The sequence below is a fragment of the Marmota monax genome, unplaced genomic scaffold, assembly GCF_021218885.2.
Source record: "Marmota monax isolate L192 unplaced genomic scaffold, Marmota_monax_Labrador192_F-V1.1 WCK01_AAM20220418_F8-fsc00125, whole genome shotgun sequence".
In the NCBI taxonomy this organism is placed as follows: Eukaryota; Metazoa; Chordata; class Mammalia; order Rodentia; family Sciuridae; genus Marmota; species Marmota monax.
Genome location: NW_026695235.1, coordinates 2,255,512 through 2,282,834, shown reverse-complemented (window position 1 = coordinate 2,282,834; position 27,323 = coordinate 2,255,512). Strand labels below are relative to the sequence as shown.

At 45.7% G+C, this 27,323-nt stretch overlaps 1 protein-coding gene across 2 annotated transcripts in view; it reads right to left on the bottom strand.

The window, feature by feature from the left end:
- Positions 1–27,323, bottom strand: part of Hunk (hormonally up-regulated Neu-associated kinase) — a 100,698-nt gene that overhangs the window by 39,473 nt on the left and 33,902 nt on the right. For both annotated transcript variants that reach the window (XM_046439102.2, XM_046439103.2), the window contains exons 2-4: positions 21,064–21,356; positions 9,328–9,383; positions 3,497–3,632 (exon numbers count right to left, since the gene is read on the bottom strand). In XM_046439102.2, the coding sequence (XP_046295058.1) occupies positions 3,497–3,632; positions 9,328–9,383; positions 21,064–21,356 (485 nt within the window). The remainder of the gene's footprint in view (positions 1–3,496; positions 3,633–9,327; positions 9,384–21,063; positions 21,357–27,323) is intronic.

Genomic DNA, 27,323 nt, shown 5'->3' with positions numbered 1-27,323 from the left:
GAAGTAAAGGAAAAAAGTGAGTAATTTTAAGGATAATTTTTATGGTCCTGAAAATAATGGAAAACCTCTAAGGAAGAGCACATTTCCATTTCCCTAGTTAACTCCTGTTTCACTAGAAGTGTTCCAGGGACCCTACGTGTGGGAAAGAGCTTCCCGAGGTTCCCTGGCATAGCAGGCTGGTTTTCCTCCTGAGTCAGTGTTCCACTTAGGTCTTAGAATAAGTCCCTGTCAGCCACTAGAATCTAAAACCTCTGTACAGGGGAATTTTGATCTTGGAAGGGAACTCTTCATTCTGTTGTTGTTTCAGAGCAATGAAAAGAGAAGATATTTCATAACAACAGTGTCTAACCCAGGGAGAAAATTGGCTCCATTTTTGCTTTTGTCTTAAATAGGCTTTTAAATTAAATTCTCTTTGGGTTTTCCATTTGCAATTCTGTCAGCAAAGCTGTGGGCACCAAATGGTAAGCCTTACCTGTATCTCAGACACAATACCCTAAGGCAGTGGAAAATCAATCTCTTAAAGAAGCTCTGAAGTCCTGATTCTCACCAAGATGAAGCGCTCTGGTAGTTGGATGTCCCGTAACCTCTTGGCCTGTGCACACGCTGTACCCTCTACTTGGAAGGCATCCTCTCTCCTTCTCCACCTGGCCAGCTCCACTCATCCCGCAAAGGCAGATGAAGCCTCCTCTGATGCTTTCTTGACTTATCCCAGAAGTACACCTGTGTTTGCTCCTCTGCTCCACCTGACACACTGTATTTGTATACAGTTAAGACTCACAAGCAAGTAGCTACCTCAGATAGCTTGGATGATATTATGGCTTGAATAAATGTCCCCCAAATGTCCATATGCTAAACATTTGGTCCCCAGGGTGGTATTATTGGGAGGTGACCTTGAGGAGGTACTAATGTCATTGCGAGTACATCCTTGAAGAAGACTGTGAGACTCTGTCCCTTCCTCTTTTCTCTTTGCTCCCTGGCTTATGACGTCAGCAGTCTTGCTCTGCCACATGCGCCCACAGTAATCTGCTGCATCGCTACTGCCCAAAGCAACAGAGCCCATTAATCATAGCCTGGAGCCTCCAAAAGTGTGAGCCGAAATTAACCTTTCCTCTTTATAAGTTAATGATCTCAGATATTTTGTTATAGTATAAAAAGCTGACTAACATAGGCTGCTATAACAAAATGCCACAGGTTGGCTGGCTCAAACAACAGACATCTGTTTTCTCACAATTCTGGAAGCTATAAGCACAAGATCAGGGTACCAGTAAGGTTGGGCTCTGGAAAGAACCCTCTTCCTAGTCTGCTGGATTCTTGTGAGAATGATCTTCCTAGCTTTCTGTCCCCTCACAAGGCACAGAGAATACAAGCTCTCTGGTGTCTCTTATAAGGACTAATTCCATCATGGCGCCCCACCTTATGACCTCATCTAAACCTAATTAACTATGTAGGGCCCCATCTCCAATATCACCACATTGAGGGTTATGGGTTCAGTATATAAATTGAGAGTAGAGGGTACAACTCAGTTCATAGAGGTAGGTAAGTGTTTACAACGCAGGCGCACGTGCGCGTGCACACACCTACACACACACACCCCCACACACACACATATGCAAAGCTACAGTTTTTGGCCACACCTCAACAAGGAGTGAGGTCTACCTCTCCTCCTGACTTAAAGCCTACTGGTTCAACTGGCTTGGCCAAATGGGACATTAGCAAACATGAGAGATTCACCTGGAAAGGTCGCGTGCCCTTGAGTTTGCCCTCTCACATAAATGCAATTCTACATATTTTCTGCTTTCGTGTGTGCCTCCACGAACTGGAAAACCACATGGTATTTTGCCACTTGTCTAGGACTTTTGCATACATGACTGTATTTCACCAGGACTAAGAATGTGACCTCTTAGAGCTTTTTTGGGCACCTGCAGCTGTGCATTACCTTCTTGGAGGAAAAACAATGCAATAAAGCAGGGGAACTCGGAAATGTCCAGCTGCCCCAGGAGTGACCCCACCATGTCAGGAGCCAGGGTTGGGAGGGAAGTGAACTGCTCCCTGGCTGGAAGCAACAGACCCCAGAGTGTCCAGGCATCCGGGTCTGGTATCATCTCTGTCCCTCTCAGCGGATGCCACCATTCCTTCTAGGTAGAGTCACTGTTTCTGCTTAATGGACAGAGACAGAGAAGGTGGCAAGGGGCCACGTGGGTTGGAAAGAGCCTTCACGGAGGAGCAGGCTGCTTTCTTTTAATCATGGGCCTGAAGCGGAGAAACACAGTGTCTGTGGTTACTAAAAATGAACTCTTTTCCCCGGTCAAGCCACCTGGCAGGAGGAGCAAGAACAAAGTCTGACCTTTCTGCCGCTGGGGCTTTTCATCTCCTGTCGTCTCCCTCCAGACAGATAACTGATTCACTTCCATGTCGCAGTGAGCGGAGGAGACAGAAGTCCCAGGCTGAGCACAAAGCCTGCTGTGCCTCTTGTCGGGAGGCCCAGCCTGGGTGCCTCCTGCGGCCCTTCCTCCTGCTCACATTCTAGACTTGGGGGAGATGCCTGCTTCACCTGACACAGTCTAGAAAAGGTCCCCTTCCTCAGGCCGAGCCGCTTCAGTCTGAGAATTAGAGACCACACAGCAGGGACCGTCCCCTTAGGTCCCCTGCTCCCTAACCTACCAACCTCTCTTTCTCTTTGGTCATCAGGTCTCCCTGTCCCCAGTCACAGGACACCCTCGGAGGCTCTGCTGCAATCTCAGGTTCCCAGAGTCCCATCTATTTATTTACTCATTCACAAACTCTACCCTCCACCATCTTCTACTGAACATAAAGGGTTCCCCAACTGTTCCAGAACCGTCCCCTCTGACTGGCGGAGACAGACCTTCATTGTGAATCAGGAAATGACAGGCAGGGACAGGTGTGAAAGAGGAAATGAACAGGGTGAGGAGAGCCCGGGGTCCTCCAGCAGGGTGCTGGAGAGTGTGGCAGGGGGGCTGTTGGATTATGGCTGGAATGCAGGGACAGGTGGGCCATTTGAAGAGCTAGGAACAGCAGATTAGGCACAGGAAATCGCAGGTGCAAACCCCAGAGGTGGACAAGGTGAAAGGGTGGTGGAATGTCTGAGGAATCCTGGGTGGAGGGCGAGGTAGGGCTCAGAGAGGCCAGAGAAGCAGGCAGAAGTGAGATGAGGCTTTATGCTCGGAAAGTCACAGCTGGATCTTAAGTAGGACCTAAGTGGCTCGTGCAACCAGAGTGTGAGGTCCGTGAGTGCAGGACCTGGTTTTCTTCTCTCCCCAGCATCTTAATGAATTTAGGTAATGGCCATTCTGGCAGTTTATGCAGAAAAGACTAGAAGGAACAGAGAAGAAAAGCCAGGTTCCAAAGAATCACTGATGACATGTTCCAGAACCTTTCCTAAACACATTCTCAGCAAATACGAAAGAATTATCTCATCGGAGAAGAACAGCAGAGACAGCAGGAGGGAGCACTGACTTGTACACGCTCCATCACTCACATGGACCAGACGTCGATTTTGGGGCCGTATTTCTTCCTGGCCAGCAGTTCTGGTGCGGCGTAGGCGGGGCTGCCACACTGCGTGCTGAACGGATCGGAGTAGCCCAGGATCCCCGCGCAGTTGCTCAAGCCAAAGTCTGCAAAGAGGAGAGGATAGAATCGCCTCTGCATTAGCAAAATGTGGACATGAGGAGGGAGGGGAGAAAGGAGGAAAATAATTGCATAAATAGCAGGAAAGGAAACAGTCTCTGAGGCTAACGTGTCATTTAGCATCCCACAAGGAAAGCCTCTGGATAAGGAGACTCAGGGCAAAGGAGCGTCAGGTGGCGGTTCCCTTGCTGAGCTGAACATTTTCCACCCTTCCTACCATAAAATCCAGATACAGTTCACAGCGTGTGGAACCAAAACATATTTCCAACAAGTCTTGTAAATGAGTCATCGGGGAAAGCAGAGGTGTGCTTTCTAGGACTAAGGCAGGAAGCGAGAACAGGCCAAGAGGCTGCAGTCCACGTTCTGGCTTCCGAGGGGCCAAGCAGGGGAAGGCTGGAGGAGGACGGGCTTTCTCTGGCTGGTCGTTGGCGTCACCCTCGGTGACATGCGATCCCGCCATTGACGGCTGACTTCAGCAGAATGTTTCATTTCATAAGTCTTTTTGCAAATTCCTCCCTAATGTATGTGGCACCTACAGGGATCTGAAGAGGGAAAAAAATGGAGCCAGCAATTGAGCCAGCGCTCCACGTTGGCTGGGAAAAGGATGCTGTCCAGATGTGATGCAAACTAGACCCAGTGACCTCACGGCATGGCTTTGTTCTTGGATGAGGTGGGGAACTGGGCCGAGCAGAGGCAAGCCCAGGGCATTTGAAGCAACTCTGGGTCTATTACGCCTTCTGAGCCTTGTTGCCGTTTGATCTTCAAGACAGACAACTGCCAGGTAATTAGAGAGCTGTTAGTGTCCTGCCCTCGCCTGATCTTTCCTCAATCTTTGTTTTGATCTCAGAATTAAGATCACGGTTCCTCCTTTGAACTTCAGTCTAAATGTTTCGGCCCTACCCCCGAGACACAGCACTGCAGGCTGCAGGGGCTCCGCTGGAGACTGGCTCCGGGTCTGGAACAAAACCCTGGTACTTTCTCAACTGGCACCGAGTTTCATGCCTGTGTTCCCCCTACATGCCACAACGTGCCTCCACCAGCAAAGAGCACGGTGATGAAGAAAGCCGTAGGAAGGCTCTGGAAAAGAGACTCAGCACAGGGGCGCCCACCAAGATCCCCCCACACTGTGAATCAAGATGACATGACTTAAAGGTCCCCCAGCTGCCACTGGATTCCACTGTGCAATGAACCAGCCTTTGTAGAAAGAACCCCATCCAATCAGGGCTCCAAAACCCTGTAAGGCCCTGAAGATCATCTCCTGGCTCCCTCAGAGGAAGAGCGTGCAACAGGAATTGGCCAAGGAACCAACCAGGGAGGCTGCGTGTTTGAACACTTAGGTCTTTGGTTTCCTTTGGCTCCAGTTTGAGTTTTCTGTCTTATCCTCCTCCTGCTGCCTTTCTTTGCTCCCTTGGTCTTCCCACCCCCACCCACATCCTGCCCCACTTCCTTTTCCAGCAGCCCCAACAAACACCAGGAGACACCACAGACTGAAAAGCCCCTCAGGAGGCACGGAGGGTCCCTGGGTTCCCATCTTAGGAGGAGCGGTCTATTACAAAGAACCTGATAGACCCTGTTTTCAGACCCTGGTGTCCTAGACTATAATATCTCTGAAACAGTAGAAGGGTGTTTTTCGTTTTGTTTTTGTTCTTTTATGGTTTTGGTTTAGTTTTGGGCACTGGGGATTGAATCTAGGGGCACCTTATTCCTGAACTACATCCCCAGCCCTTTTTATTTTTTATTTTGAGATGGGGTTAGTGCGGAAGCTAGCCTCAAACTTGCAATCCTCCTGTCTCAGCCTCCAGAGTTACTGGGATTACAGGCATGCACCACCACGCCAGGCAAGAAGGGTGAGTATTTTTCTAAGAAGAAAAATCATATCGTGTTTAGCACTGGAGGATTCTTTCATTGCCAAAGGGCATCTACTATAGAAATACCACCACAGAATAAAGACGGTAGTCTTACTGGGGGTGACATTTTAAGGAAAGCTTCATGTACTGTTACATTAAAGGCCCAATCTCATCATAGGTGACTCAGAGAATCTCTCCCTAAATCTCAGAGATTAAAGCAAAAGCCTGGGTTTCTAATCAGCAGGGTTCCCGGAGCAAAAGGCTGCCTCCTTCATTCAGTTCACTTCTTAACACCCCTGATCTGGGGATATAAAAAAGGGTGGGAAAGACCAGATAAGAGACCAGATCACCCTGCATTGTCCAGGCAAGTTAAAAGTCTGGCTTTATCTTAAGCAGTTTCAAGAAGATAAATTAGCAGAGGGTTTGGGGAGTAGAGGGAAGGAACAGAACCTACCTTTTAAGTGACTTGTGTTGGTCTGGCTAAAAGTTGATTTAACTAAAATGCATTGCAGAGGAACAGCCAGCGTGTTTCACATTTGTAACTGAAATTATTAAAATTTTACACATATGCCTATAATTAGAATCGTGAAGCTAAAGAGAAGTCCGCCTCCCGGTAATGTCACCCAGGTCTGCCTCAATTAGATTTGGTAAATACATAAGCCAATTATCACTCGATTTCCTGAGAACTGCAAAATGAATCTCAAAAGAGCACCCGAGTGAATGCTGCTTTGAAATATGTACAAAACTGTTCCGAGCCGTGGCTCCCCATTTTAAGATTAAACTCACAAACACCAGGCTGCTTTTTTTTTGGAAGGGGGAAAAGTCCTGATTAAATCAAATGCTACTCCTGATAATTCTAGTTAATTTGAAACATGGCTTAACTAGATTTATTTAAACCAAATTCTTTCAAAGAAAGAGAAACTTACTAACTACCAAGAGGAAATGATAATAGCTATAATCACCTTTGAAAAACAAGCAGGTAATTCCTTTGAAGGAAAGAGGTTCAAAGGGCTTTCAGACACAAAAAGGCAGCGGGGAGACTTTGATCTGCATTGCCCAACCCAGAGGCAAGAAAATCCACAAGACCCTGGGCCTTCTTCCCTCAGGAGGGCGGAAGTACAGATTGTGCTAAACAGAATGCAATTCCCAGCTGCCCCAACGTCTCTTTCATTTTTAGGTGTTACCTCAGGGCTCTTTAGCTGATCATGGGAGAACTGGGAGCTAATGGAAGAGTTCTAACAGGGAGACCCAGTTTTCAAAGCCTCCTTTCTAGCCATCCTAGAATCCTGGCTTCTAACATCTGGTCATTCTTCCAAGCACTGGGCCTATTTCCTCCTGTTGAGCTGAATTAAGTTTGGCTTACAGCTTCCTGTGAGCATATTTTAAGTTTGGCCTAAAGGCTTCCCTTAGATAGTGAGGTGTAACCTTAAAGACATGTAAACAAACCGCAACCTACTCTTCTACAAAGGAGCTGAGTCTGAGCCACTCACACGCCGCCAACTGTTCAAGCCATGTTCAGGTAAGACAGTTGCGAGCTCTGCAACCAATCAGGCTCTCATACCTCACTTCCATTTTTCTCTAGCTGTAAATACAACCATTTTGGGTTGGGACTGCTGCCCAATCAAACAGATTACAAAAACAGACAGATGAGATCTGGAAAACCATATTCACTTTATTTTTGTTTATTCCAATGACCTGGAATACATGCTTAAGTTCCCATGCAGGGGTTGCCAGCGGAGAGGTGATACCTCTGAAGGATCCGAGTAAAGTAGTTCCTGGTCTCCAAAAAGCAACTCACTAAAACGGGAACTGCTGGCTCTAATTTAGGTACATAATTGCTTCATATTACTGTACAGGTTTCCTCTAAGAGGTTTTCTTATTCAGCCAATCTGCAAGCTACTTGTAAATGCATTTGCAATTTACGCTGATTGGTTCTTCCAGAAACATCAGAGCAACCTTCTAATCAATAAAAAGGTCTGTGCTTTTCAACATTGCTTATCCCACGGGGTGGTTTTTTTTTTTCACATGGTCATCTAGGGCTATTATTTGAGGAGAAGAAAGAGGGGGCAAAGTGAAGGAAAGACACAGAACAAGCAATGTTCAATTGGGATCTGGAAACTACCCACAGGTAGACTGCTCCTCACTTGGTTCACCAGCCTGGTGTCCGTGATGCCCAGCAGTGCCCAGTGGAAGTGACTCAATCTTTTACTGTAATCTGAATCCAGCATTTACCAAGCCTGTTTTCTTCACAATCTCTGCTGTTACAATAACTCTGTACTCTCACCTCCACATTTTCCAAAATACAGGTCAGCCTTCCAGAAAACCTTTTTAAAAATCTTCTTTCCTCCATTCCTTACCTCCCTCCAGGAGGGTCCTTTGTTTAGGGCTGAGGGTCCCCAAGAGCAGGATCAGAACAACATCCTGCAGACATTTGGCCTTGTCTTATTTCACTGTTTCTGTTTGGTCCTCAGGAAAATTAAATGCAATAATAAAACAACTTAACAAAATGAAAATCCTTAGGATGGTTTATGAATCTGCTAAGAATAGATGCTTTCAAATGCTTTGGGGGAAAAAGGATCGGTTTCCTTTTAACTGTTAATCTCCTAATAATGGGTATATCCATCAACCGCTATCAATGGTGCTCAATCACCCAGCCAAGGGGGCTGGAGTCCCTGCAGCCTCTGCCTGCTTCTGTTGGAGCTGGCTGTGATCCCAAGGTATCTAACAAGTCATTTCAGTGATATATTTTGGAGAGTCTTGAGACGATTTTCAACATTTTCTTAACAAAAATCTTAGGTACAAAAATACCCAAATTCACAAAGTTCTATCGATCCTTCTCTTTCCTCTTAACATAAAGCTTTTTCAAGCCATTGGGGTAGGCGAAATTACTTGAGGTGGGAAAAGAGAAAACAGAGGAAAAAAGATGGTGCTAACATCTGGGTGCAAAAGTAAACAAGAGCAACCACACCGGCAAACCACCTGAACAAACAGACAAAAGTGCCTTGACTCTTCTAGAGAAGGAGCAACAGAGCAAATTCCCTTGTGGATCCTGAATTATGAACCAGTGCTGACCCGCACTGTCCTGGAGTCTCCTTGCAATTGGTACAGATTCTAATCATCCATCTGCACGGCCACCACTGTATCATGGGGCTTGGAGGCTTGGATAAAGATTATATCAAAAGAGAAGCAAGTTTCACCTCTGCTTATCTTGGAAATCCCTAGATTCAATGAAAAGTGGAATGAAACATGGCAAAGTCACAGGCTACATTTCTGAGCCAAACTAATTTCAATTTTTAAAAATTTTTTTTAGTTGTAGATGGACACAATATCTTTATTTTATTTATTTATTTTTTATGTGGTACTGAGGATCGAACCCAGTGCCTCACATGTTCGAGGCAAGCTCTCTAACACTGAGCTACAACCCCAGCCCCCTTTCAACTGTTTTCAAGATGCTTGCTTATTAATCTGAATAAAAATAACATTCATAAAAGTTCAGCTCCATCTCAATTTCAGAAGAGGCTGAACCTTGAATAATCCAAAGAAACACATGGCCAACAAATACTTATTTGGGACGATGAAATTCATTTTCACAACACAAATTACAGTATTTTTATCTTACTAATTATGTTTAAACTGTTATTTAAATGAATTGTTGAATTACTATAAAATTAATTTTCATTTTCAAAACTATTATTAAATATTTTTAAACATAAAAGAAGGTAATCTAGAATTCTTACCTAGGGATTACACAAAGAACATGGATAATTTTCAAAGTTGAGAATTCACAACACAACCCTTAAAAGATAATGTTGCTTAAAAAAAAAAAAAGCCATACCAATCAGCTTGATATTATTGTCTTCATCTAGAAGCAAATTTTCTATCTTCAAGTCTCTGAAATAAACAAAACCACACAATATTTCAGATAAGCATTTGAAATAGTGGAAAGACATTTTGCTTCTGAAGGGCAATGAACTGTTTTAGGGTCCCTTCCGACTAACCCATAAAGCTTTCTGCCAAAACTCACTCACTCAGGTAAATATTTATAAAACATGACACAATTCATTGCCACTGACTATAAACGCTAAAGGATTTCAGAGAAGCCAAGAGCATAAAAGAAATCATGAAGTTTCCAGAAGTAGGGCCTCAACTAGAACCTGGAAGCTAAATACAACCAGAATGAGTAGAAACCAGAACGCACCATTCCAGACACCATTCCAGACAGGGGCTATCTGAGCAGTCGGGAATAAAAACGTGGCTGTGGGTTTGTGACAGTGAGCAACCTTAGCCAGAGGCAGGAATAAATTTGGAGAAGCAGGTACATCATCATCATCATCATCATCATCATCATCATCACAATAATAAAAATAATGATAGAAAGCTGACTTATCAGTATGACAACCGCCCTGATTACAGCCTAAGTGTCAGGACAAATTGGCAAGTGAAACTAGATTAATATTAATCTATTTAGCAAGTTAATATTATCACGGGGCAGAATAATGGAGTCCAGAGAGATCAGCGCTCTAATCCCTGGTGTTCTGCCTGAGGATATGTCAAACCTGACATGGTCAAAGGCAACTGAGTTTGCAGACAGAATAAAGATTGTTCATCAGAGCTGTGGCCCACACCTGTAATCTCAGCTATTGGGGAAACTGAGGCAGGAGGGTTGCAAGTTCAAGGCCAGCCTCAGCAATTTAGCAAGACCCTGTCTCAAAATTAAAAAATGAAAAGGGCTGAGGTGTGGCTCGGTGGGTAAGGGCCTCTGGGTTCAATCCTGGTACAAAAAAAAAAAAATCTATGTCAATTATAAACTCTGGCACCTTAAACTGTAGCCTACCAACTCAGACACACCCTGAATGTTAATGATGTAAGAATATTTTTCCCTTTCATAACACACGTACGCACACATTCTCTTTCCCCATTGTTTTGAAACAGTCCACTCTTGGTCCAGCTTTTGTTTTTACATTTGAATAGCGAGACAGGGGTGGTGGGGACTCCTTTTCTTCTTATCTCTGTTGTATGGAACTGAGTATCATAATCATGATAAAATGAAAATGGCAGCTGATATGAGGCTTCAATGTCTAGAAACCAAAGAGAATAGTAACTAGGGCTGTCTGTGGTAAACAGGACAAACAGTGTCCCATTTAATAGGGACAGTTGCTCAAAGGCCTGTCCCAGTACTGCCAGCTTATCCCACTTTAAAAGAGAAGCCAGATTTGTGGATTTGGTTTCAATTTTTAAATCTTGGCAACAAACTCACATTTAAAACAATAACAACACTATGTGAGCCAACCTCGCAGGCAAGATGTGGCCTGCCAAATACCAATTCCCAACCTTCACATGGGTAGAAGCTGAAGTTTTGAAAGGACTTGTGGTTGCCCAGGAAGAGGAGAAAGAATGAGAGAAAAGGACCAAGAACCACAGGTGACCTGGAGGGCAGGGCCATCCACAGTCAGGGAGGCAGGACAGTAGCTGGCCAGGCTGTTCTGGAAGGAGCCATCAAGGGTGGGATTTCAAGACAGGAGGAGGATTTAAGGAGTCAAATGGAGAAAAAAGCTAAGCTCTACAAAGTGTCCAAAGGATTTGAAATTGGAAGGCTGCCTTGGGTTGGATACGTGGATGAGAGGAAAGATCTCTGTTAAAAATGCCCGGCTCAGGATTATAATGGATTATTCCCATCTAAATGCACTCACAAGTGGAAAGGACTGTCTACTTCACCAGCTTCAAGGAAAACAGTACACAGTGTACATCGAAACCACGGCTGCCTTTAAAAGGTGTCACAAATGTCCAAATACAATGTGACCCAAATATAAAGTGACCCCTATTCCTTTTGCCAATAGGAAGACCTTGCCCCCTAGAATGTGGTGGAGGGTGGGTTGGAAAACAGAGATACATAATTTTAGGAATGGAATGAAATCATCAGGGGACTATTGCTATTATTTATGAAGCTACACCATCATATTTAGATTATCTGCTATTAGCAGAATTTAATTTTCAAAATACTATTTCCACATACCCTCATGTTTCATGAAATAATGTTATTCAAATTTGTCAAGGCAGAATAAAAGTGGCTCCCTCAGTCACTGGACGATGTTTCTGGTGGAAAGTGATCTTTCTCTTGACTAGAAGTTTGCAATAAAGCATTTCTGGAGTCTGAGTCTGATACACTTGCTAGAAATCTGATCCCAGTCCATAAACAGCCACTTAAATTTGATGTAAATGAACCACTCAGGGAAATGTTGTTATAGCAGGGTCTCAAACCGTTGCCCCCGTGAGGCCATACCTCTAGAAGCTGTGATTAAAGCCACCCAGCGCCTCTCTTCCTACCAGATTTCTCGGGTGACATCTAGAGCATCCAAAGTCATCAAAGAATCCAATCAAGTCCGATGTGTCTTCTCCAACTAGTACTGCATTATTAAGGAAAAAATAATTTCATAATAAAATAATATGAGAGCTGGACATGGTGGCTCACGCCTGTAATCCCAGCAGTTTGGGAGGTTGAGGCAGGAGGATGGCCTTAGGAACTTAGTAAGACCCTAAGCAACTCAGCGAGACCCTGTCTCCAGTAAAATATTTAAAAAGGGTTGGGGATGTGGCTTGGTGGCTAAAAGCCCCAGGGTTCAATCTCTGGTACCAAATAAATGAATGAATGAATGAATTAATTAATAATATGAGAGGTTCATGAGCATGCTTCCTCTTTCCCAAAGATAATTAAGACATGATAGAAGCCTCGCTTCTACTCAAACAGTAACTTTAAAACACACACACACACACACACACACACACACACAGAGTGTCAGCCCAAACTGTAATTCTGTGAAAATTGATTATATAGCAGCAGCGCTGTTTAAGTCTGAAGAGAGACTACAGTGTGTTTTGAGTGAAATTTAACCTCTTTGCCTGGGAAGAACAGAAGGCACACTAAGTCACAAGGAAAAATTTGGTTCAAAACAAATAGGGAGGAGAAAAACATCTTAAAGAGAATAGGTAAACGCAAGTAATTGCCAAGAATAATAAAAGTCAGCTGGGTCATTCTGGGGCGGCAAAAAGTCCAGAGAACCAGAACAATGATCAGAAGAATGGTATGAATGGGAAACTCAAAAGAAGAGATAAGGCAGCAACAACAGGAAAAGCACCCATTTTTAAAATCCAGGAAAGGCCGTAAACCAGGGGAGGATGTATAAAAACATGATTATTAGGCAAAAATGAGAAAAATAAAATCAGTTCAAAGCCACTACCTTCCCACTCGGCTTCCCAAAGTTACCAACCCCAACCCCTAGGAAAAAGTGGAGAGAACAAGCCCGGGTAACCAGGGCACTTACCCAATCACACTGTGTCCAGGAGTCTAAGGTTTCCCATCACCTGTCTGACTGCCTGAGGCTAGTTTATGGGAAAGGGCAATCAGTGGGCGAGACCTGCCCCGTGAAAGAAGCACCGACCTGCCTCCTTTGCTTGCTTTATCTCCACCTCCACGACTACAAATGTTTTTAAGTAGCTTTTAGAAATTTTTCCCTTTTGTAAGAAATTCAGATGAAGAATGCTGTGGCTACCATGAGCTGCCCACCGTGGGGCATCCTTAGTGCCTGAAGTTATTACCTGAGTCTCTTCAGCACAGTGGGCCACCCAGACCCTCTGCCCAGCTATTCAACAACAATCAAATGATCCCAAGGGATCACATAATAAGAGACATCTTGAATACAAAAGGAAGTTATTCATCATGTTTCGGTGTTAGTGTATTACAATATACCTTTAGAAAATACTAGCAGGACTCTATTATCCAGGAAACTGCTCCATCAGAAAACCTGCTGCGGTCCAAGTGGAAAGTGTGGTATTTCCTCTAGCTCCATCCCAAGGGCAAAATATTTGGCTCCGTTATGTGTCAGATCTGCTCTGTGGGACAGAAGGCAGGGATGGCAGACTAGTGCACGCTTGGTGATAGGAGCTGGGAGGAGTGCCCATGTCACACCAATCTTCTCATCAACCGCTCTGCAGAGGGGAGAGAGACCTAGGAGGCTCTTCCTTCAGTCTTGCAATCTGAAGAGTTCCTCCCCATGGGAGGTAAACGTGAAGCTCAGGGTGAATTTCTAACTGGAAACAAAGGGAAGGGCCCCAGGATGGATGAAAAATAGCTTTTTCTTGGCCCTACAGGCTTCAAAAGAGGAGCAAGTCATATTTCACTAAATACAACGTCCTCCGGGTTCATGCCTATTGCCACCAATGACAGGAGTCCCTTCTTCTTATGGTCGAGTCGTGTCCTGATATGTACATATACCTTTTCCTTACTCATTCATCTGTTGATGGACGCCTAGGTTGATTCCCCAGCTGTGGCCAGTGCCACAGTAAACCCGGGAGTGCTGGCATCTCCTCGACGTGCTGATTTCCTTTCCTTAAATAAGCTAAATACTGCATGTCCACAAGCATTTGTGGAAGCTAAATAAGCTGACCTCATAGAAATACAAAGAATAGTAGCTACCAGGGAAGGGGCGGGGAAGGGGGAGAGAGAAAGACGAGTGATCAGGAACAAAGCCACAGTGAGATGTGAGGCTGGTGTTGCACAGCAGCGTGGGGCGACGCCAGTTAACAATAATTTGCGGCAGATTTAAAAATACCCAGAAGACAGGATTTTGAATTTTCTTACCACAGGAAATGAGAAACGTGGAGGTGACGGATATGGCAGTTACCCTCATCTGGTCTTTCCACACTGCACACGTGTCCACACTGCACACTGCACCCCAATAAATAGGTACAATTATGTGCTGATTAAAAATAAATGTAAATAAAGAAAAATAAAGAACTTTTAAAACTTAAAAAGGGGGTGGGGCGGGCCACAGGAGAAGGTGGCTTCAGGAGGCAGGTCTGTAGGACAGCACTGGAGGGGACCAGGTGTCATCAGAAAAAGGAAAGTACCAGGGCACACAGAGGGAGAAGCCCCTGGAGCACCCCTCTGGCAAAGCACGAGGAGGGAGCCCAGCAGGAAGAGGTGGCCAGACAGTGGACACCAGAACAGAACAGGCTTCTGGCTCCTCTGCTAATTGGCGGGATTCGGGGAGAGATGCCCCTGGGAAGACCTAACATTGAGTTGAGGAATGTCGGGGTCCAGAGATGCAGAGAGGACCCAAGGGCGGAGGGCTCTTCCACACCCACCCAGGCACCACCTAATCTTTGTCCCTTTGTTCTTTTGAAAGAACTAGCACCAACAGGTCACCACTAACCACTGGAAGTTCACCCACAGGCTGTTAGGTGACCTTCCTCTCTCCTCCACCCACCCAGCTCTGCCCACCTTTCTTTAAAGATGGTCATCTCAAAGGTTTGGAGAAAGGCCACCTTGACCTCCAGTGGTTGCCCTCCCGGGCGGACAGACGGGTATAAGGGGATTCAGGGAAGACTCTTGCTCTAACCAACACCGGGTCCTGGTGGATCGTGCAGGGAGGCAGCTGCTCACATCCTGCAGAGCAGAGGCAGCCAGAGCTATGCTGGGGAGGGGAGCAGCTGGGGCGCAGAATGTGCACGTGTCTGCTGGGTACACACCTGAGTGTGTGAGTGCACACAGTAGGTGCAAGCCCACATTCATGTGGGTGTGCATGTCTGTGAGTGCGTGTGTGGGAAGAGCATGAGTGTGCATGTGTGTGTGTGAGTGCACACATTTTGTAAATACACACGTGTGCTGCATGCATACATGCATGTTGGAATCATTTGTGGCAGTGTGGCAACACAGTGAATATGGTTTTTTGTGTGCGTGTGTGCGCGCGCGCGCGCGCGCGTTCATCACACACATTTAGGACAGTGAGATGGGAATGAGTGAGATTTCTCAGGGGCCTTCGCATGCTGTGCCCAACCCAGCCATGAGGGTCAGGCCAGGCCCCCATCAAACAGGAGGCCTAGACTCAGGGACAAGAAGAGCCCAGGGAGCCACCAAAGTTGATACCCCAGATGAAAGTAAAGAAGTGAGTGACAGAACACCACGGCGGCAGCAAGGAGTCCAGGACCAGCGAGAAGACCTGGGGAACAGTGCATCCCTGGAACCGGGGAGCAGAGCAGAGACCAGGAGCAAGACGCAGCAGCCTGGGGAAGTGAACAGACCAGCTTAGGCCGCCTCCTGGGCCTGGTCAGTGCACCCGCCCTGCGCAGGTCATCCAGACTCCTGAGTCCGATTATTCCTTGAAACATGGCATCATACCAGGGACCCCATGCCAGGCCATGGCGGAGGAAAAGGACGTCTGCCTACATGTCCTTCCAGGAGGACATGAGCACCAATGGTGACAGGCGAGAGGCTGGTGGTCAGGGCTCTAGGATGACATGCACGAGGCCCCGGGCACCACGGCGGGGGGGGGGGGGGGCGATTCTAGGATGAGGTGGGGAGGGAAGTCTCCAGAATAGAGGTAAAGAGGGATTAACTTGGCAATAAGCCAACTGGGCTGGGGGCACAGCCCTCAAGGGGAAGGTCCGAGGGGTGGGCCCACCGAGGACTAGACCAAACACACAGATCACGTTTGGGTGGTGGGGGGCGAGTTTTGCCTGTGGGGAGGCTACAAGATGGATTTTTGGTTACAAACTAAGAATATAGCATTCAAGAAAAGCCTGTAACTCCCCAAAGCAGTAGACATTTAGTAGTGAATGAGAGGGATTTTTTAGGTCTTATCTTCAAAAGCACTGTATTACAACCAAGTGATTTGTAAATCTTTTATTTGTTTACAATATGGTAAATTCTTGTGTTGATAAAACACAAGCATGGACCTGATTTATTTATTCAAAGCAAAACCTTTATTTGGTTCCTAAAGTGTTCTAGAAACAAGTTCTGTTTATAAAATCAAAGTGAGTCACTAAAGAGATGCCACTCTGTGGACTGTGACCTGAAAAACAAACAATTGGCACTAAGTCAGTGAAAAAAACTCCCTTGAAATTCCAAGGAGAATATGGAATATTCCAGAAAGAACCTGGGTCTGCCTACCAGAAAGCCTCCATCCCTGTACCAACTCCGACACTGGCTGTATTTATTCGATTTTCCTTCCTTCATTTCACAAAGTCTTACCAGTGCCCACTGGCCTTGGCCCTGGGCTAAACAAAGGGCAGGAGAGGACAACCAGGTTAGTATCACCTGAGAGATATTTAGAAGGCAATGGGAGGGTGCCCTGGGGGCACATGGCCAGGGCCCAGCCTGGAGGGCTTCCTGGAGAAGATGAGCTTGGAGCTGGAACCTGCAAGACAAGCAGAATTCAACCAACGAAGATGGCCAGGTGGGCAGAAGCAGAGGACGACTGTGGGTCCTGGGAGCACCCAGGACTGGATCCATAATATTACACCTAACCCCACCCTTGCAGAGTCTGGGCTCGAGAACCAGCACCTCCAGGTACGTGCTTGCTCTTAGCAGAAGGCCTAGGATCCCAAGCAGCTCCTGGATGTGAGCAGAAACTATTCCCCCCTCGTCTGCCTTCCCCAACCCTCCCTTTGTGGGGAGTGGGGGAGGCTCCTAAAAGTTAAAAAAAAAAAACTTCTTAATCCTCTCCTAGCACAGGTTATGCCTGCTCCTTGTCCTCCCAAGTGTGGGGACTCTTTTCCAACATTGATGAATGAGTAAGGTCACAGCCCTGGGGGACGGTGGCGCTGACACACATCCAAGCAAGTCACCGGCTCCCTTTGATCAGAGGTCCCTTTCTCCTAGTCCGGAGGCGCCCTGGCTTGTCTCTTCCTGCTTAGGGACAAGGATATTGTATTACCCTGCAATGTTTTGTCTGTACAGTTTGATTGGACTTTGTCATTTCAAATGAACAGATGAATCTCAAATTAGCTCTTAGCAGAATCAGCGGGTCTTATTGATTCATGGTAAGAGTCAACTCTCTGTATAAATAGGCAAATCATCAGATCTGGGCATCCTGCCGGGAGAGCACGCTGGATGGGAAGGAAAAAATAAATAAACAAACTCTTTATATCGTAAACGTGCAGTATCTCGGGCAGTCCTGAAACTGGAGTCGTGAAGTTAGACCACGCTCTGCTCGTGTGAAAGTTCCTAAGAGCCCCCCAGAAGCAAAAGATGCAGACTCCAGACAAGTCCAGGTTCCTATAAAGCTGGGAATCTGTTTCATGCGGCTTAGTTTCCTTGTTTCCAAGTCTACCTGTAATAGTCACGTGACTTGTAAAGATGTGCTTCTTTTAAACGATATTGAGAACTTCTGGGTAGATAATTAAATATTTAGATTTAATGTCAGAAGAAATGAGGGCTCTGCTCGTATTAGGCTGATTAGGACCTAACAGCACACACAGTATCAGCCTAATCAAGAACTGAGTTTTAAAGCATCCTCTAACACTCAGAACCAAAAGCCCTTTACATGACTGCATGTACGTAGCCAGAAAAAAACTCATTCCAAGGGGTTAGGGATGTGGCTTGGTTGGAGAGCATTTGCCTAGCATGCACAAGGCCCTGGGTTCCATCCCTGCCGCTGGAAAAACAAAAAACAAAACAAAACAAAAATCGTTCTAGCTCCTTTTGAATAATCCAATCTATTTGCTCAGAAATTTCCCCACCAGGGACTCCAGGGTTTCTCTGAAATGCTAGGCTCTCTTATTCATTTGAAAAATCTAACCTCAAAATAATTTATGAAATTCATTCCTCCTCTGCAGCACAAAGAAAATTCCCCATCACTGGAGAAGGCTACAGTAAAAAAATAAAAATAAAAAAATACCAGCAGCCAGCCAAATCACAATCTCCGATAGTCAAGATCTTCAGATGAAGCTACCCATGAATGTATCCTATGAAAACATTTTAATGCAATGTCTCAGCTACCTGATCACCTATGTTCAGGTGCTATACACACATTAACATGATTTCTACAGAGAAAAGCAAAGAAATCCTCCTAAATCTATATTTATCTAGATTCCAATCTCTTCTAACTTTGAAAGATCTGAGCCCTCACCATTATTGGATTATGAATATATTTCCAAGGAGAGAGAGTAAGAAGGAGAAGCTGGAGATGAAAGAAAAAACGTCCTGTCTTTGCTATCAAAACATTATTAAATTCATTCCTTTGACATTCTGACAGTAATTGCACTGAGAAGGATTGGATTTTGTTAAAATTACTTTAAAAGGGTTGTTGAGAATTTCCTGCGGGAGAAAACCAGAGTGCAATGCCGGCTTTCACCTGGTTTTGCTTTGCTGTCCTCAACATCCTGAGAAACTCCTCTCCCATCTTATTTTTGACAGCACAAAACCCTTGGAAAAACACCCCAAGTCCCACAGAAAGCTCTGCCACTTGCCCCCCTGCTCCACCCCGCTCCTATTTTCTGCTGTGACCCACAGAGTCAATATTCCAGGCTGATTCATTCATGAGGTTTCTGGCTTTGTCATCTTAATAAACAAAGACAGTGCCAGGCACCCTCACGACCATCATTTTCCTGATAATGGCAGAGCCGTGACACCACAGGCCACAAGAGGGTATTGTGGGGAAGAGCCAAAAATAGTGTTCTTCACCTCCAGTTTCTGAGTGTTCCCTGCCTCGCTGATGGAAACACAAAGACTTGTAATAAAGCATGATGATACCATGACAGCCTGGGAGACTAAGAATATGTCTGTGAAGAGGGTCTCGCACCTCAGTGAGGAGGAAGTGACTAATGGGAACAGTGCCCGGCCAGGGCTGGCTCTGGAAAAGCCCCGAGCAATGGATATCCCCACAGCGCCCCTGGGTTTAGACTCCCCAGGGCTCCCAAGGAGGAGACAGCCCTCTCCATCTGCAAAGCTCCTACAGAGCTCCTACAGAGAGCTCTATTAAGTAAAGGTCTCTAGCTGCTTCCCTCACTGATCAGAAAATGAATGACTTTTGGACAGAGAGAAGGTACCATTAGATATTCAATTTTTTTTTTTTTTTTTGGTACTAGGGATTGAACTCAGGGGCACTCAAACACTGAGCCACATCCCCAGCCCTATTTTGTATTTTATTTAGAGACAAGGTCTCACTGAGTTGCTTAGTGCCTCACCAGTGCCGAGACTGGCTTTGAACTCGTGATACTCCTGCCTCAGCCTCCTGAGGCGCTGGGATTATAGGAGTGCACCACCATGCCCGGCTTAGATGTGCACTTTTTAAAAAATACGTGTTTCCTCAAAAGGCAAAACTGAGAATTGCCCAGCAATTCCACCCTAAGCATGTAATTCTCCAAAAGAAACAAGAGAAGTGAAAACATGTGTTCACCCAAAAACTTGTCCATAAACACTCATAACAGCCAAAAACACTGGAATGACCCAAATGTCCATCAGTTGATGAAGAGATTCACAGACTGTGGTATATCCATACGGTGGAATGTTATTCAGCCATAAAAAGGAAGGAAGTACTGATACTTGATATGACAGAATCTGAAAACCATCATGCTAAGCAAAAGACCTTAATCCCGAAAGACCATATATTATATGATTCCATTTATATGAAAAATCCAGAATAGGCCGATCCATAGAGACATAAAGTCAACTAATGGATGCCAAGGAATGGCACAAGGAAGCATGGGGAGTGTCTAATGGGAACAGGGTTTCTTTGTGGGGGTAATAAAATTATTCCCAAATTAGACTATGGTAATGATTGAATAATTCTGGATACACTAAAAACGTTGGATTATACACTTTCATAAAGTAGATCTTAGAGGATGTGAATTATATCTCCATTTAAAAATATTCAAATACGTGTGTGCATGCATACTTCATGCCATCAGATGACTTTTTAAGTGAGAATTAATTAAACATGATTTTTTATTTTTATCTATAATTATTGATTTTTCTCAATAATTACAATTATCATTGTAATTATTGATTATAATTCCATGAAGAAAGAACTATGCATTTATGGGTGGAGCCAACAGTTTCTTAGAAAATTTTTTAACTTTTTAAAATGTATTTTATTGTCAACGTAAGCACCCACAATTGCTAAGAACATCATTTCCATTCACTTTCTTGGAAGCCTCCTCCCCAGAGGGAACAAGTTGCTAGGCAAGTTCGATTTTCATAATTATTCGCAAGGTTGGTTTGATTTATGGGGAATACCCCTTGGTTTCAAGGGCGAGTCCACGATTTGGTGATTCAATTCAGTTGACTAAGACAACTATCGAGCAGCTACCATCTGAAAGTAAATAATACCGTGAAAGCCCTCTCCCTAGCTGAAAAATCATCTATCACAGAGTTTTCTTTCAGGCACCTCTATGGTTGGTCTCATGACTTCATAAATAACAAGAACAGCAGCTAACGTTTATACAGTACTAACCGTGCACCGAACACCATTCAAGCTCTTTCTACATAAGAACTCACTGACCACCACATCAATGGAAAGTGAAGTATTATTATTCTCATTTTACAGATGAAGAGACTGAAGTTCAGGGCGGTTAAATATTTTGTGCAAGGTCAAACAACCATTCAAAGGCAGCGCCAGGATACAAGAAAAGGTACTCTGCCTTTGGACTCTCTTTGAACCCCGATACTGGCTTGAACTCAACTCATAAAACAATCCAATGGAAGAAAAATTGCAAAACAGGATGGGTCGCTTAGCATTTCTTGGAGCGTCCACTCAGCACAGATTCAGCCATCTCAGCCTCTCAGGGACCTTACCTGTGGACCACCCCAGCGCGGTGCAGGTGTTCCACTGCAGAGATGAGCTGCCGGATGTATCTGCGGGCCTCGGACTCCTCCAGCCGCTTCTTCTCGTAGATCTTGTGCATCAGGTTGCCTCCTGGGCACAGCTCCATGACCAGGTAGTAGCTGTTTTCTGTCTCTAAGATATCAAGGAGCTGCGTGATGTTGGGGTGGCGAATCATCTGCTGGATCTGCCCCTCTCGCCGCAGATTTTTGGTGACATAAGTGTCCTTTTTAGCTCTCTTCTTATCGATGACTTTTATGGCCACCTGAGGACAAACCAAGAGCTTGGGTGTTAAGAGACGCTGCGGGCAAAGGAGACTCCTCGACTACTCTCGGGATCTCTAGGGAAACCCAAGCTACTTCTCTGCACCAGGAGAAACACTGGATCCCAAACCATCAGGACTGGGGTCCCGCTCATTGGGGAACACCTGCCTAGCAAGCGCAGCCCTGTGATCAATCAATTTAATTGATTAAATTTAATTTAATCAATTAAATGCCATCAAAGGGAAAAAAAGGAGATCATCGGGGGAAAAAAAAGATCCATTTATTAAAGGAGAGAAGGGAATTTACTTAAGCAAACTTGAACGGTAGCCTGGAAGGATCAGGAAAGGGTTGATGTCAAATTTCGCTGTCTGCAGGGAGGGTATCAGGAGCTGAATACCAACTTCTGGAGCAAAGGTCCCCACTACTTCTCAGGACTCTCCATCATCCCCCTGGGTCTGGTTCCCCCCACTCCAGCCCACTTCAGAAACGCCTAACTCTGCCCCCAGTTTCCAGTTCTAGGTGCAGTTAGGCAGCAGCAGGAGGTGCTGTCCAAGGATGCAGCTTTGGCCTCCTGGCCCTCTCTGAGCCCTGCACCCCCAGGCTGTCCCTGGCCTCCCACACTGACCTCTCTCCCTTAGTGAGTCACTAAGGTGAACCCACGCCCAGTCAGGACCAGCCCCACAGCTCAGCCTCCCGTAGGAAGCTGCTCTGGCGCGGTTTCCCCACCAGCAAGTCGTCCTAAACAGTGGGAGGCAGGGACACAGGGAAGGAGAAGGACAGGGAGGGAAGACGTCTTTTCTACCCCAACTCTCCTTGTTCCTTTTGGGGTATCATCTCTTCACCCTCCAGGCCCAAGACATCCTGCTGTTCCTCTCTCATGTGACCAGCCACTGACATAATGTCAATTCCTCCATACCCACTTCCTTTCTGTCGATTAGGCACCTTGCCTCCCAGGCTGGGGTCACTGCATCCAAAGGACGCCCAGGGCTACTGCATCCAAGGGACCCCCAGGGCCACTGCGTCCAAGGAACCCTCAGGGCCCCTGCATCCAAGAGACTCCCAGGGCCACTGCATCCAAGGGACGCCCAAGGCCACTGTGTCTAAGGGAATCCTAGGGCCACTGTATCCAAGGGACACCCAGGGCCCTTGTGTCCAAAGGACGCCCAGGGTCCCTGTGTCCAAGGGAACCCCAGGGCCACTGTGTCTAATGGATGCCCAGGGCCCTTATGTCCAAAGGACCCCAGGGCCACTGTGTCTAAGGAATGCCCAGGGCCCTTGTGTCTAAGGGATGCCCATGGTCTCTGTTCAAGGGACACCCAGGGCTACTATGTCTAAGAGAACTCCGGGGCCATTGTATCCAGGGATACCCAGTGTCTGTTGCATACTTCATACTGCTAAAAGAGTAGGTTTCAAATGTTCTAAACACACACAAAAAAAATAATAATGATGATGAGGAGGAGGAGGAGGATGATGATAAATGAGGTGAAGGTCATGTTAATGAGTTTGATTTTGGTAACCAGTTCACAATGTCTACACATATCAAAGCATCACACGACTCGCAGGAAATATATGCACTTTTACCTGTTAATTAAATCTTGATAAAGCTGTCAAATAGACTTTTTAAAAAGAAAATGGAAAAAAAAGTGCAAATCAGAGGCAAACTTTAAGTCAAATAAGTTAATAAAGCCACCACCCGTCAGCCTGGACTAGCACATCGATGTCCTTCCTCTTTTCGGTGATCCATCCTGGCCTCCTGAACTCACCCTGCCCTCTGCCTCGAAATCCGTGGGCCTGGAACCTGATTTCAGGCTGAAACACTTCGGGGCTCTCTGCGGCCCCAGGAGCACCCCACCTCTCCACAGTCAGCACCACCATGGACTCACTGAGTCTCCAGGTTGTCTGCAGGGGAGGGTCTCGTGCTCCCCCGGGACACGTCTGTCATTCTCCAGGTCCCCTTGCCACCTGTTTGCCCACTGCCCTGCACACAGGCATTTCAAGATGCACAGCACTAGCCACTTTAACACAGGGCCCAGGGGCCCACTCCCCTTTCACCAGAGTACACAATAGGTGACCAACAGCTTACTAACGGTTGGATCCAGCAGAGCAAAAACAGCTATAAACAGCTTCGCCTGTTATCTCATCCAGAGAACAAAGTTTCATCTTACTAGGGAACCTCAGGCCCTTAATCCAAAGACCTAAAAACAGCCAAGGCCAAGGACAATCAGCAGAGGGAAACAAATTAGCTAGGGAGCCCCCCTCTGCATGCACCACACAGAGGGGCACCTGCAACACCCCAAGTCCCAGAGGCCAACACTTCCAGCCCACAGAAGTTAAAGTTACACTCCAGCCGCAGATGGGCCCCAACTCGCTGCATGAATGCTAGATAAAAGAAGCCTTATAAACTTCACTTCTTCCTGTAGCCCCCACCCCATACACACACACGAGTATATTTTGCCATCATCTTAGGGGGGGTGGAGAGAAAGATGCTGAAGAGTACAATTAAGTTCTGTCTCTGCTTGACTCTGTGTTGCAATGTTTTAAAAATTACACCCCTTGGCAATGAAATCTTACAAAGTACTACACCAGGCGGGAATACGATCCACCTTTTTTAACAGAGCACACGATTATTGTCAGGATAATTTATTTAGCTCGTTAATTGCCTGTACTAGGTTGAATAATGGCCATCCAAAGATAGGAAGTGCTAATCCCTGGAACCTATCAGTGGGACTTTATTTGGGAAAAGAGGTCTTGCAGATGCGGGTTTCAGTGAAGGACTTCCAGGTAAGATTAAATTGGATTCCCTGGTGGGTTCTACATGTCCTCACAAGTGTCCTTACAAAATAGAGGCAGAGGGAGATCTTGTACAAATAGAGGAGAAGGCCATTTGAAGACAAAGACTGGTGTGGCCACAAGCCCAGAAATGCCAGTTGCCGCCGGAAGCTGAGAGGGCAAAGTCTACATCGCCCTGAAGTCTCCGCAGGGAGCGTGGTCCTGTGCACATCTTGGTTTTGGCCCAATGTGGTGATTTTGGACTTCCTGACTCCAGACCCTGAGAGAGTAATTATGCCACCAAGTTGATGGTAATATGCCACAGCTGTCCCAGGAAACCAACATACCAGGCCTGCGCCCCACCATCATTTGATATCCAGGTCCCAAGTTCTACTGGTTGAGTGGCCCCCAGGGAAAACCCTGAACTGGCAGCCACTCCCCCGGGAGGAGGTGTCACCTAAGCTCCCTCTCCATTTTCAGAAACCAGTTGGGCACCTACTTGTTTCCATCCACCTCTACACTCACAAGCTCCACACCCGGGAAAAACACAAGGGCACTTGGATGACACAACACCGCTTATCAGCTTCGTCTACAACAACTGAAAGTGGGGAGGGGAGGGGATAAGTGGGAAATTAAGAAAAAGAACATCAATGGCAGGCCAAGGGAGACACGGAATTTAATTTGACAGCAATCAGGTTTGCAGGCAACACAGGTCCAACACTGATTCTATCAGGGTAAAAGCCCAGTACAACGAGGGGACTAAAATAGGCTGTGGACAGGAGAGTTTTTTAAAAGAAAAATAAATCTGTTCTCAAATGGCAGTAAAATAAGCAAGTTTAGCATGTTTCAGACAACAGGAGAGAGAACACCTGTGGTTGATACCAGCTCTGCAGATTCCCTGACGTGATGGGGGACTGTCACGGGCAATGCTGTCTAGGAACTCCAGTCTGGTCTGGGGGGTGTGAGTGTGTGTGTACAGGGGAAGGGGGCTCAGGGCAATATCTAAGCCTCAATGCCATCGTGTGCACACCTAGCAGAACAATTTCCTGTGAAATTATAACCCTGGCTCTTCAATGGATCCAAGCTACAAAGCCTCCCAGAATTCTACAGTGGAATCTGTTTTCAAGATTGCCCCCAAACGCCCAACAAACTAAGCAGCAATGTCTTGCATGGTTCTGACATGTGACAGGAGAAAACAACAGACTATCCACCAACTTCGTTCATTAATTAAGGAATAGGATGTCTCATAATATGGCAACTGTCCACCATGGTGCCCCTTTCTCCATCAAAAAAAAAAAAAAAAAGCCTTCCAATGATGAATAAAACCAGCAAAATCAACTTTTAAATAAATTGGCTAAGCTCATAAGAAAGAAATGGAAATCCTCCAAAGCTTTAAAAAAAAAAAAAAAAACAAAGAGTAGAACTCCATCACTAGGCAGCAGCCACAGGGTGGAGAAATAAAAGATATGAGAGATGTCACAACCCAGAGGAAGAAAAGGAGCAGACGGGATGGAATGGGAGCATCGCTCTACCAAGAGAGAGGAGGAAGAAAGGATGCACAGGGGTCCCAATCCACGAGGACAGGGGCCAGAGGAAAACAAACGGATTCATGCTCCAAGGCTTTGTCACACACTAGGAGAAAAGAATGAGGAACACACAAAATCCCCGGGAAGCAGTACTGGCACACACTTCCATAAACCAACTGGTCCCCAAGACGATGCACATAAAGCTCCGAGTACAGGGTCTGGCACATGGTAAATGCTCCTTAAATGGATGCCATTATTGTCATTACTTTTGTACTTTCAATGAATCAACCTGTACAGAAAGTGGAAAGGCCTCCAAGCTTGAGTCAGCTGAGGAAAAATGGTACATTTCCTTGACTCACAGTTGTAGCATATGAAACAAGAACCTGAACCACATTCCAGTGGTTTTATTTTTTACTCTGGAGTAAAACTGCATTTAAATCCCACAACAGTGGTCTCCTAACCATCCAGTCTCCCATCTTCTTTAAATATTGACTTAGGGGAGACTGTCTACATAGGATCCGAGTTAACAGGATTTCAAATTCATCCTTTCGCCCTGGATCACGCTTCCTTGCCTTTAAAATTCATTACTCTGAGCCACACCGAGAATTGTCAATGTGTCCAATCTCCAAAAGGAAAAGTCAGATGTAAAACGAACCTTCCGTATGACTGAGAGGAAGAAAAAAGTACTGATCAAAGAGACTCCTTTTTAATGTCTCAAAAATACACATGCATGTTTTACGCATTATACAATGTATGCTGCACTTCAGAAAGCTCATCCTTTCATCAAAGCACTTTTATACCGTAATGTTTTAAATAATCAAAATGCACAGGGAATGGGAGGTCCTGTTCAACTGAATTTTTTTTTTCTACATGGAAAGGAGCCAAAAAAAGAGCTTTCTTTCCAGAACACTTTGGTTTCTTAATGACTAGTGTGTGCTAAACTGAAAAGAATTTCCCTCCTTCTTCAACAAACTTTTATTAAGCACTTAAAGTTCACCCAATCCTGTTCTAGGTAACAAGTATGTGCAAGGAAAACACATGGCTCTTCAGGACCATTTGTGGGGGACGATTCTGATTCTTTGTAGTGGTTCAAGATTACTATTTCTTTTCAAATAAATTGTGTCTCCCTTAAAATGCATCTATTGAAGCCCTAACCCCAGTGTGACTGTATTTGGAGATAGGGCCTTTAAAGAAGCAATTAATGTACATTATGTGCTAAAGGTGGGTCCTAATCCAAGAGGGTCCTAATCCAGCTAGAAGATGGCCACTTGAATGCTAAGGAAAGGGGTCTCAGGAAAAACCAGCCCTTCCAGCACCTGGATCTCAGACACCCAGCCTCCAGGACCACAAGAAAACAAATGCCTGCTATTTAAGCTACTCTATAGTCTCACCAAGCAGAACTAATGGACCACCAGGCATCTTATGATTCTACAGGATTACCTACAGGAACGGGAACAGGGGGCTGGACATCGTTCACTGAGGGCTGGGGTCAGACGTCATGATTCCACTCCCGACCTCATCCTGCTGTCCCCATTGCAGCAAGTCCAGGGTGTCCCAGCAAAGCAACATGGCGCAACAGCCTGGTAGGTCTGTCCCAGGCCTCTTCGCTCCTCCCATCAGGGAGGTGCATGTCCACCTCCTCCATTGCCCTGACTCCCAACACCATCAAACACC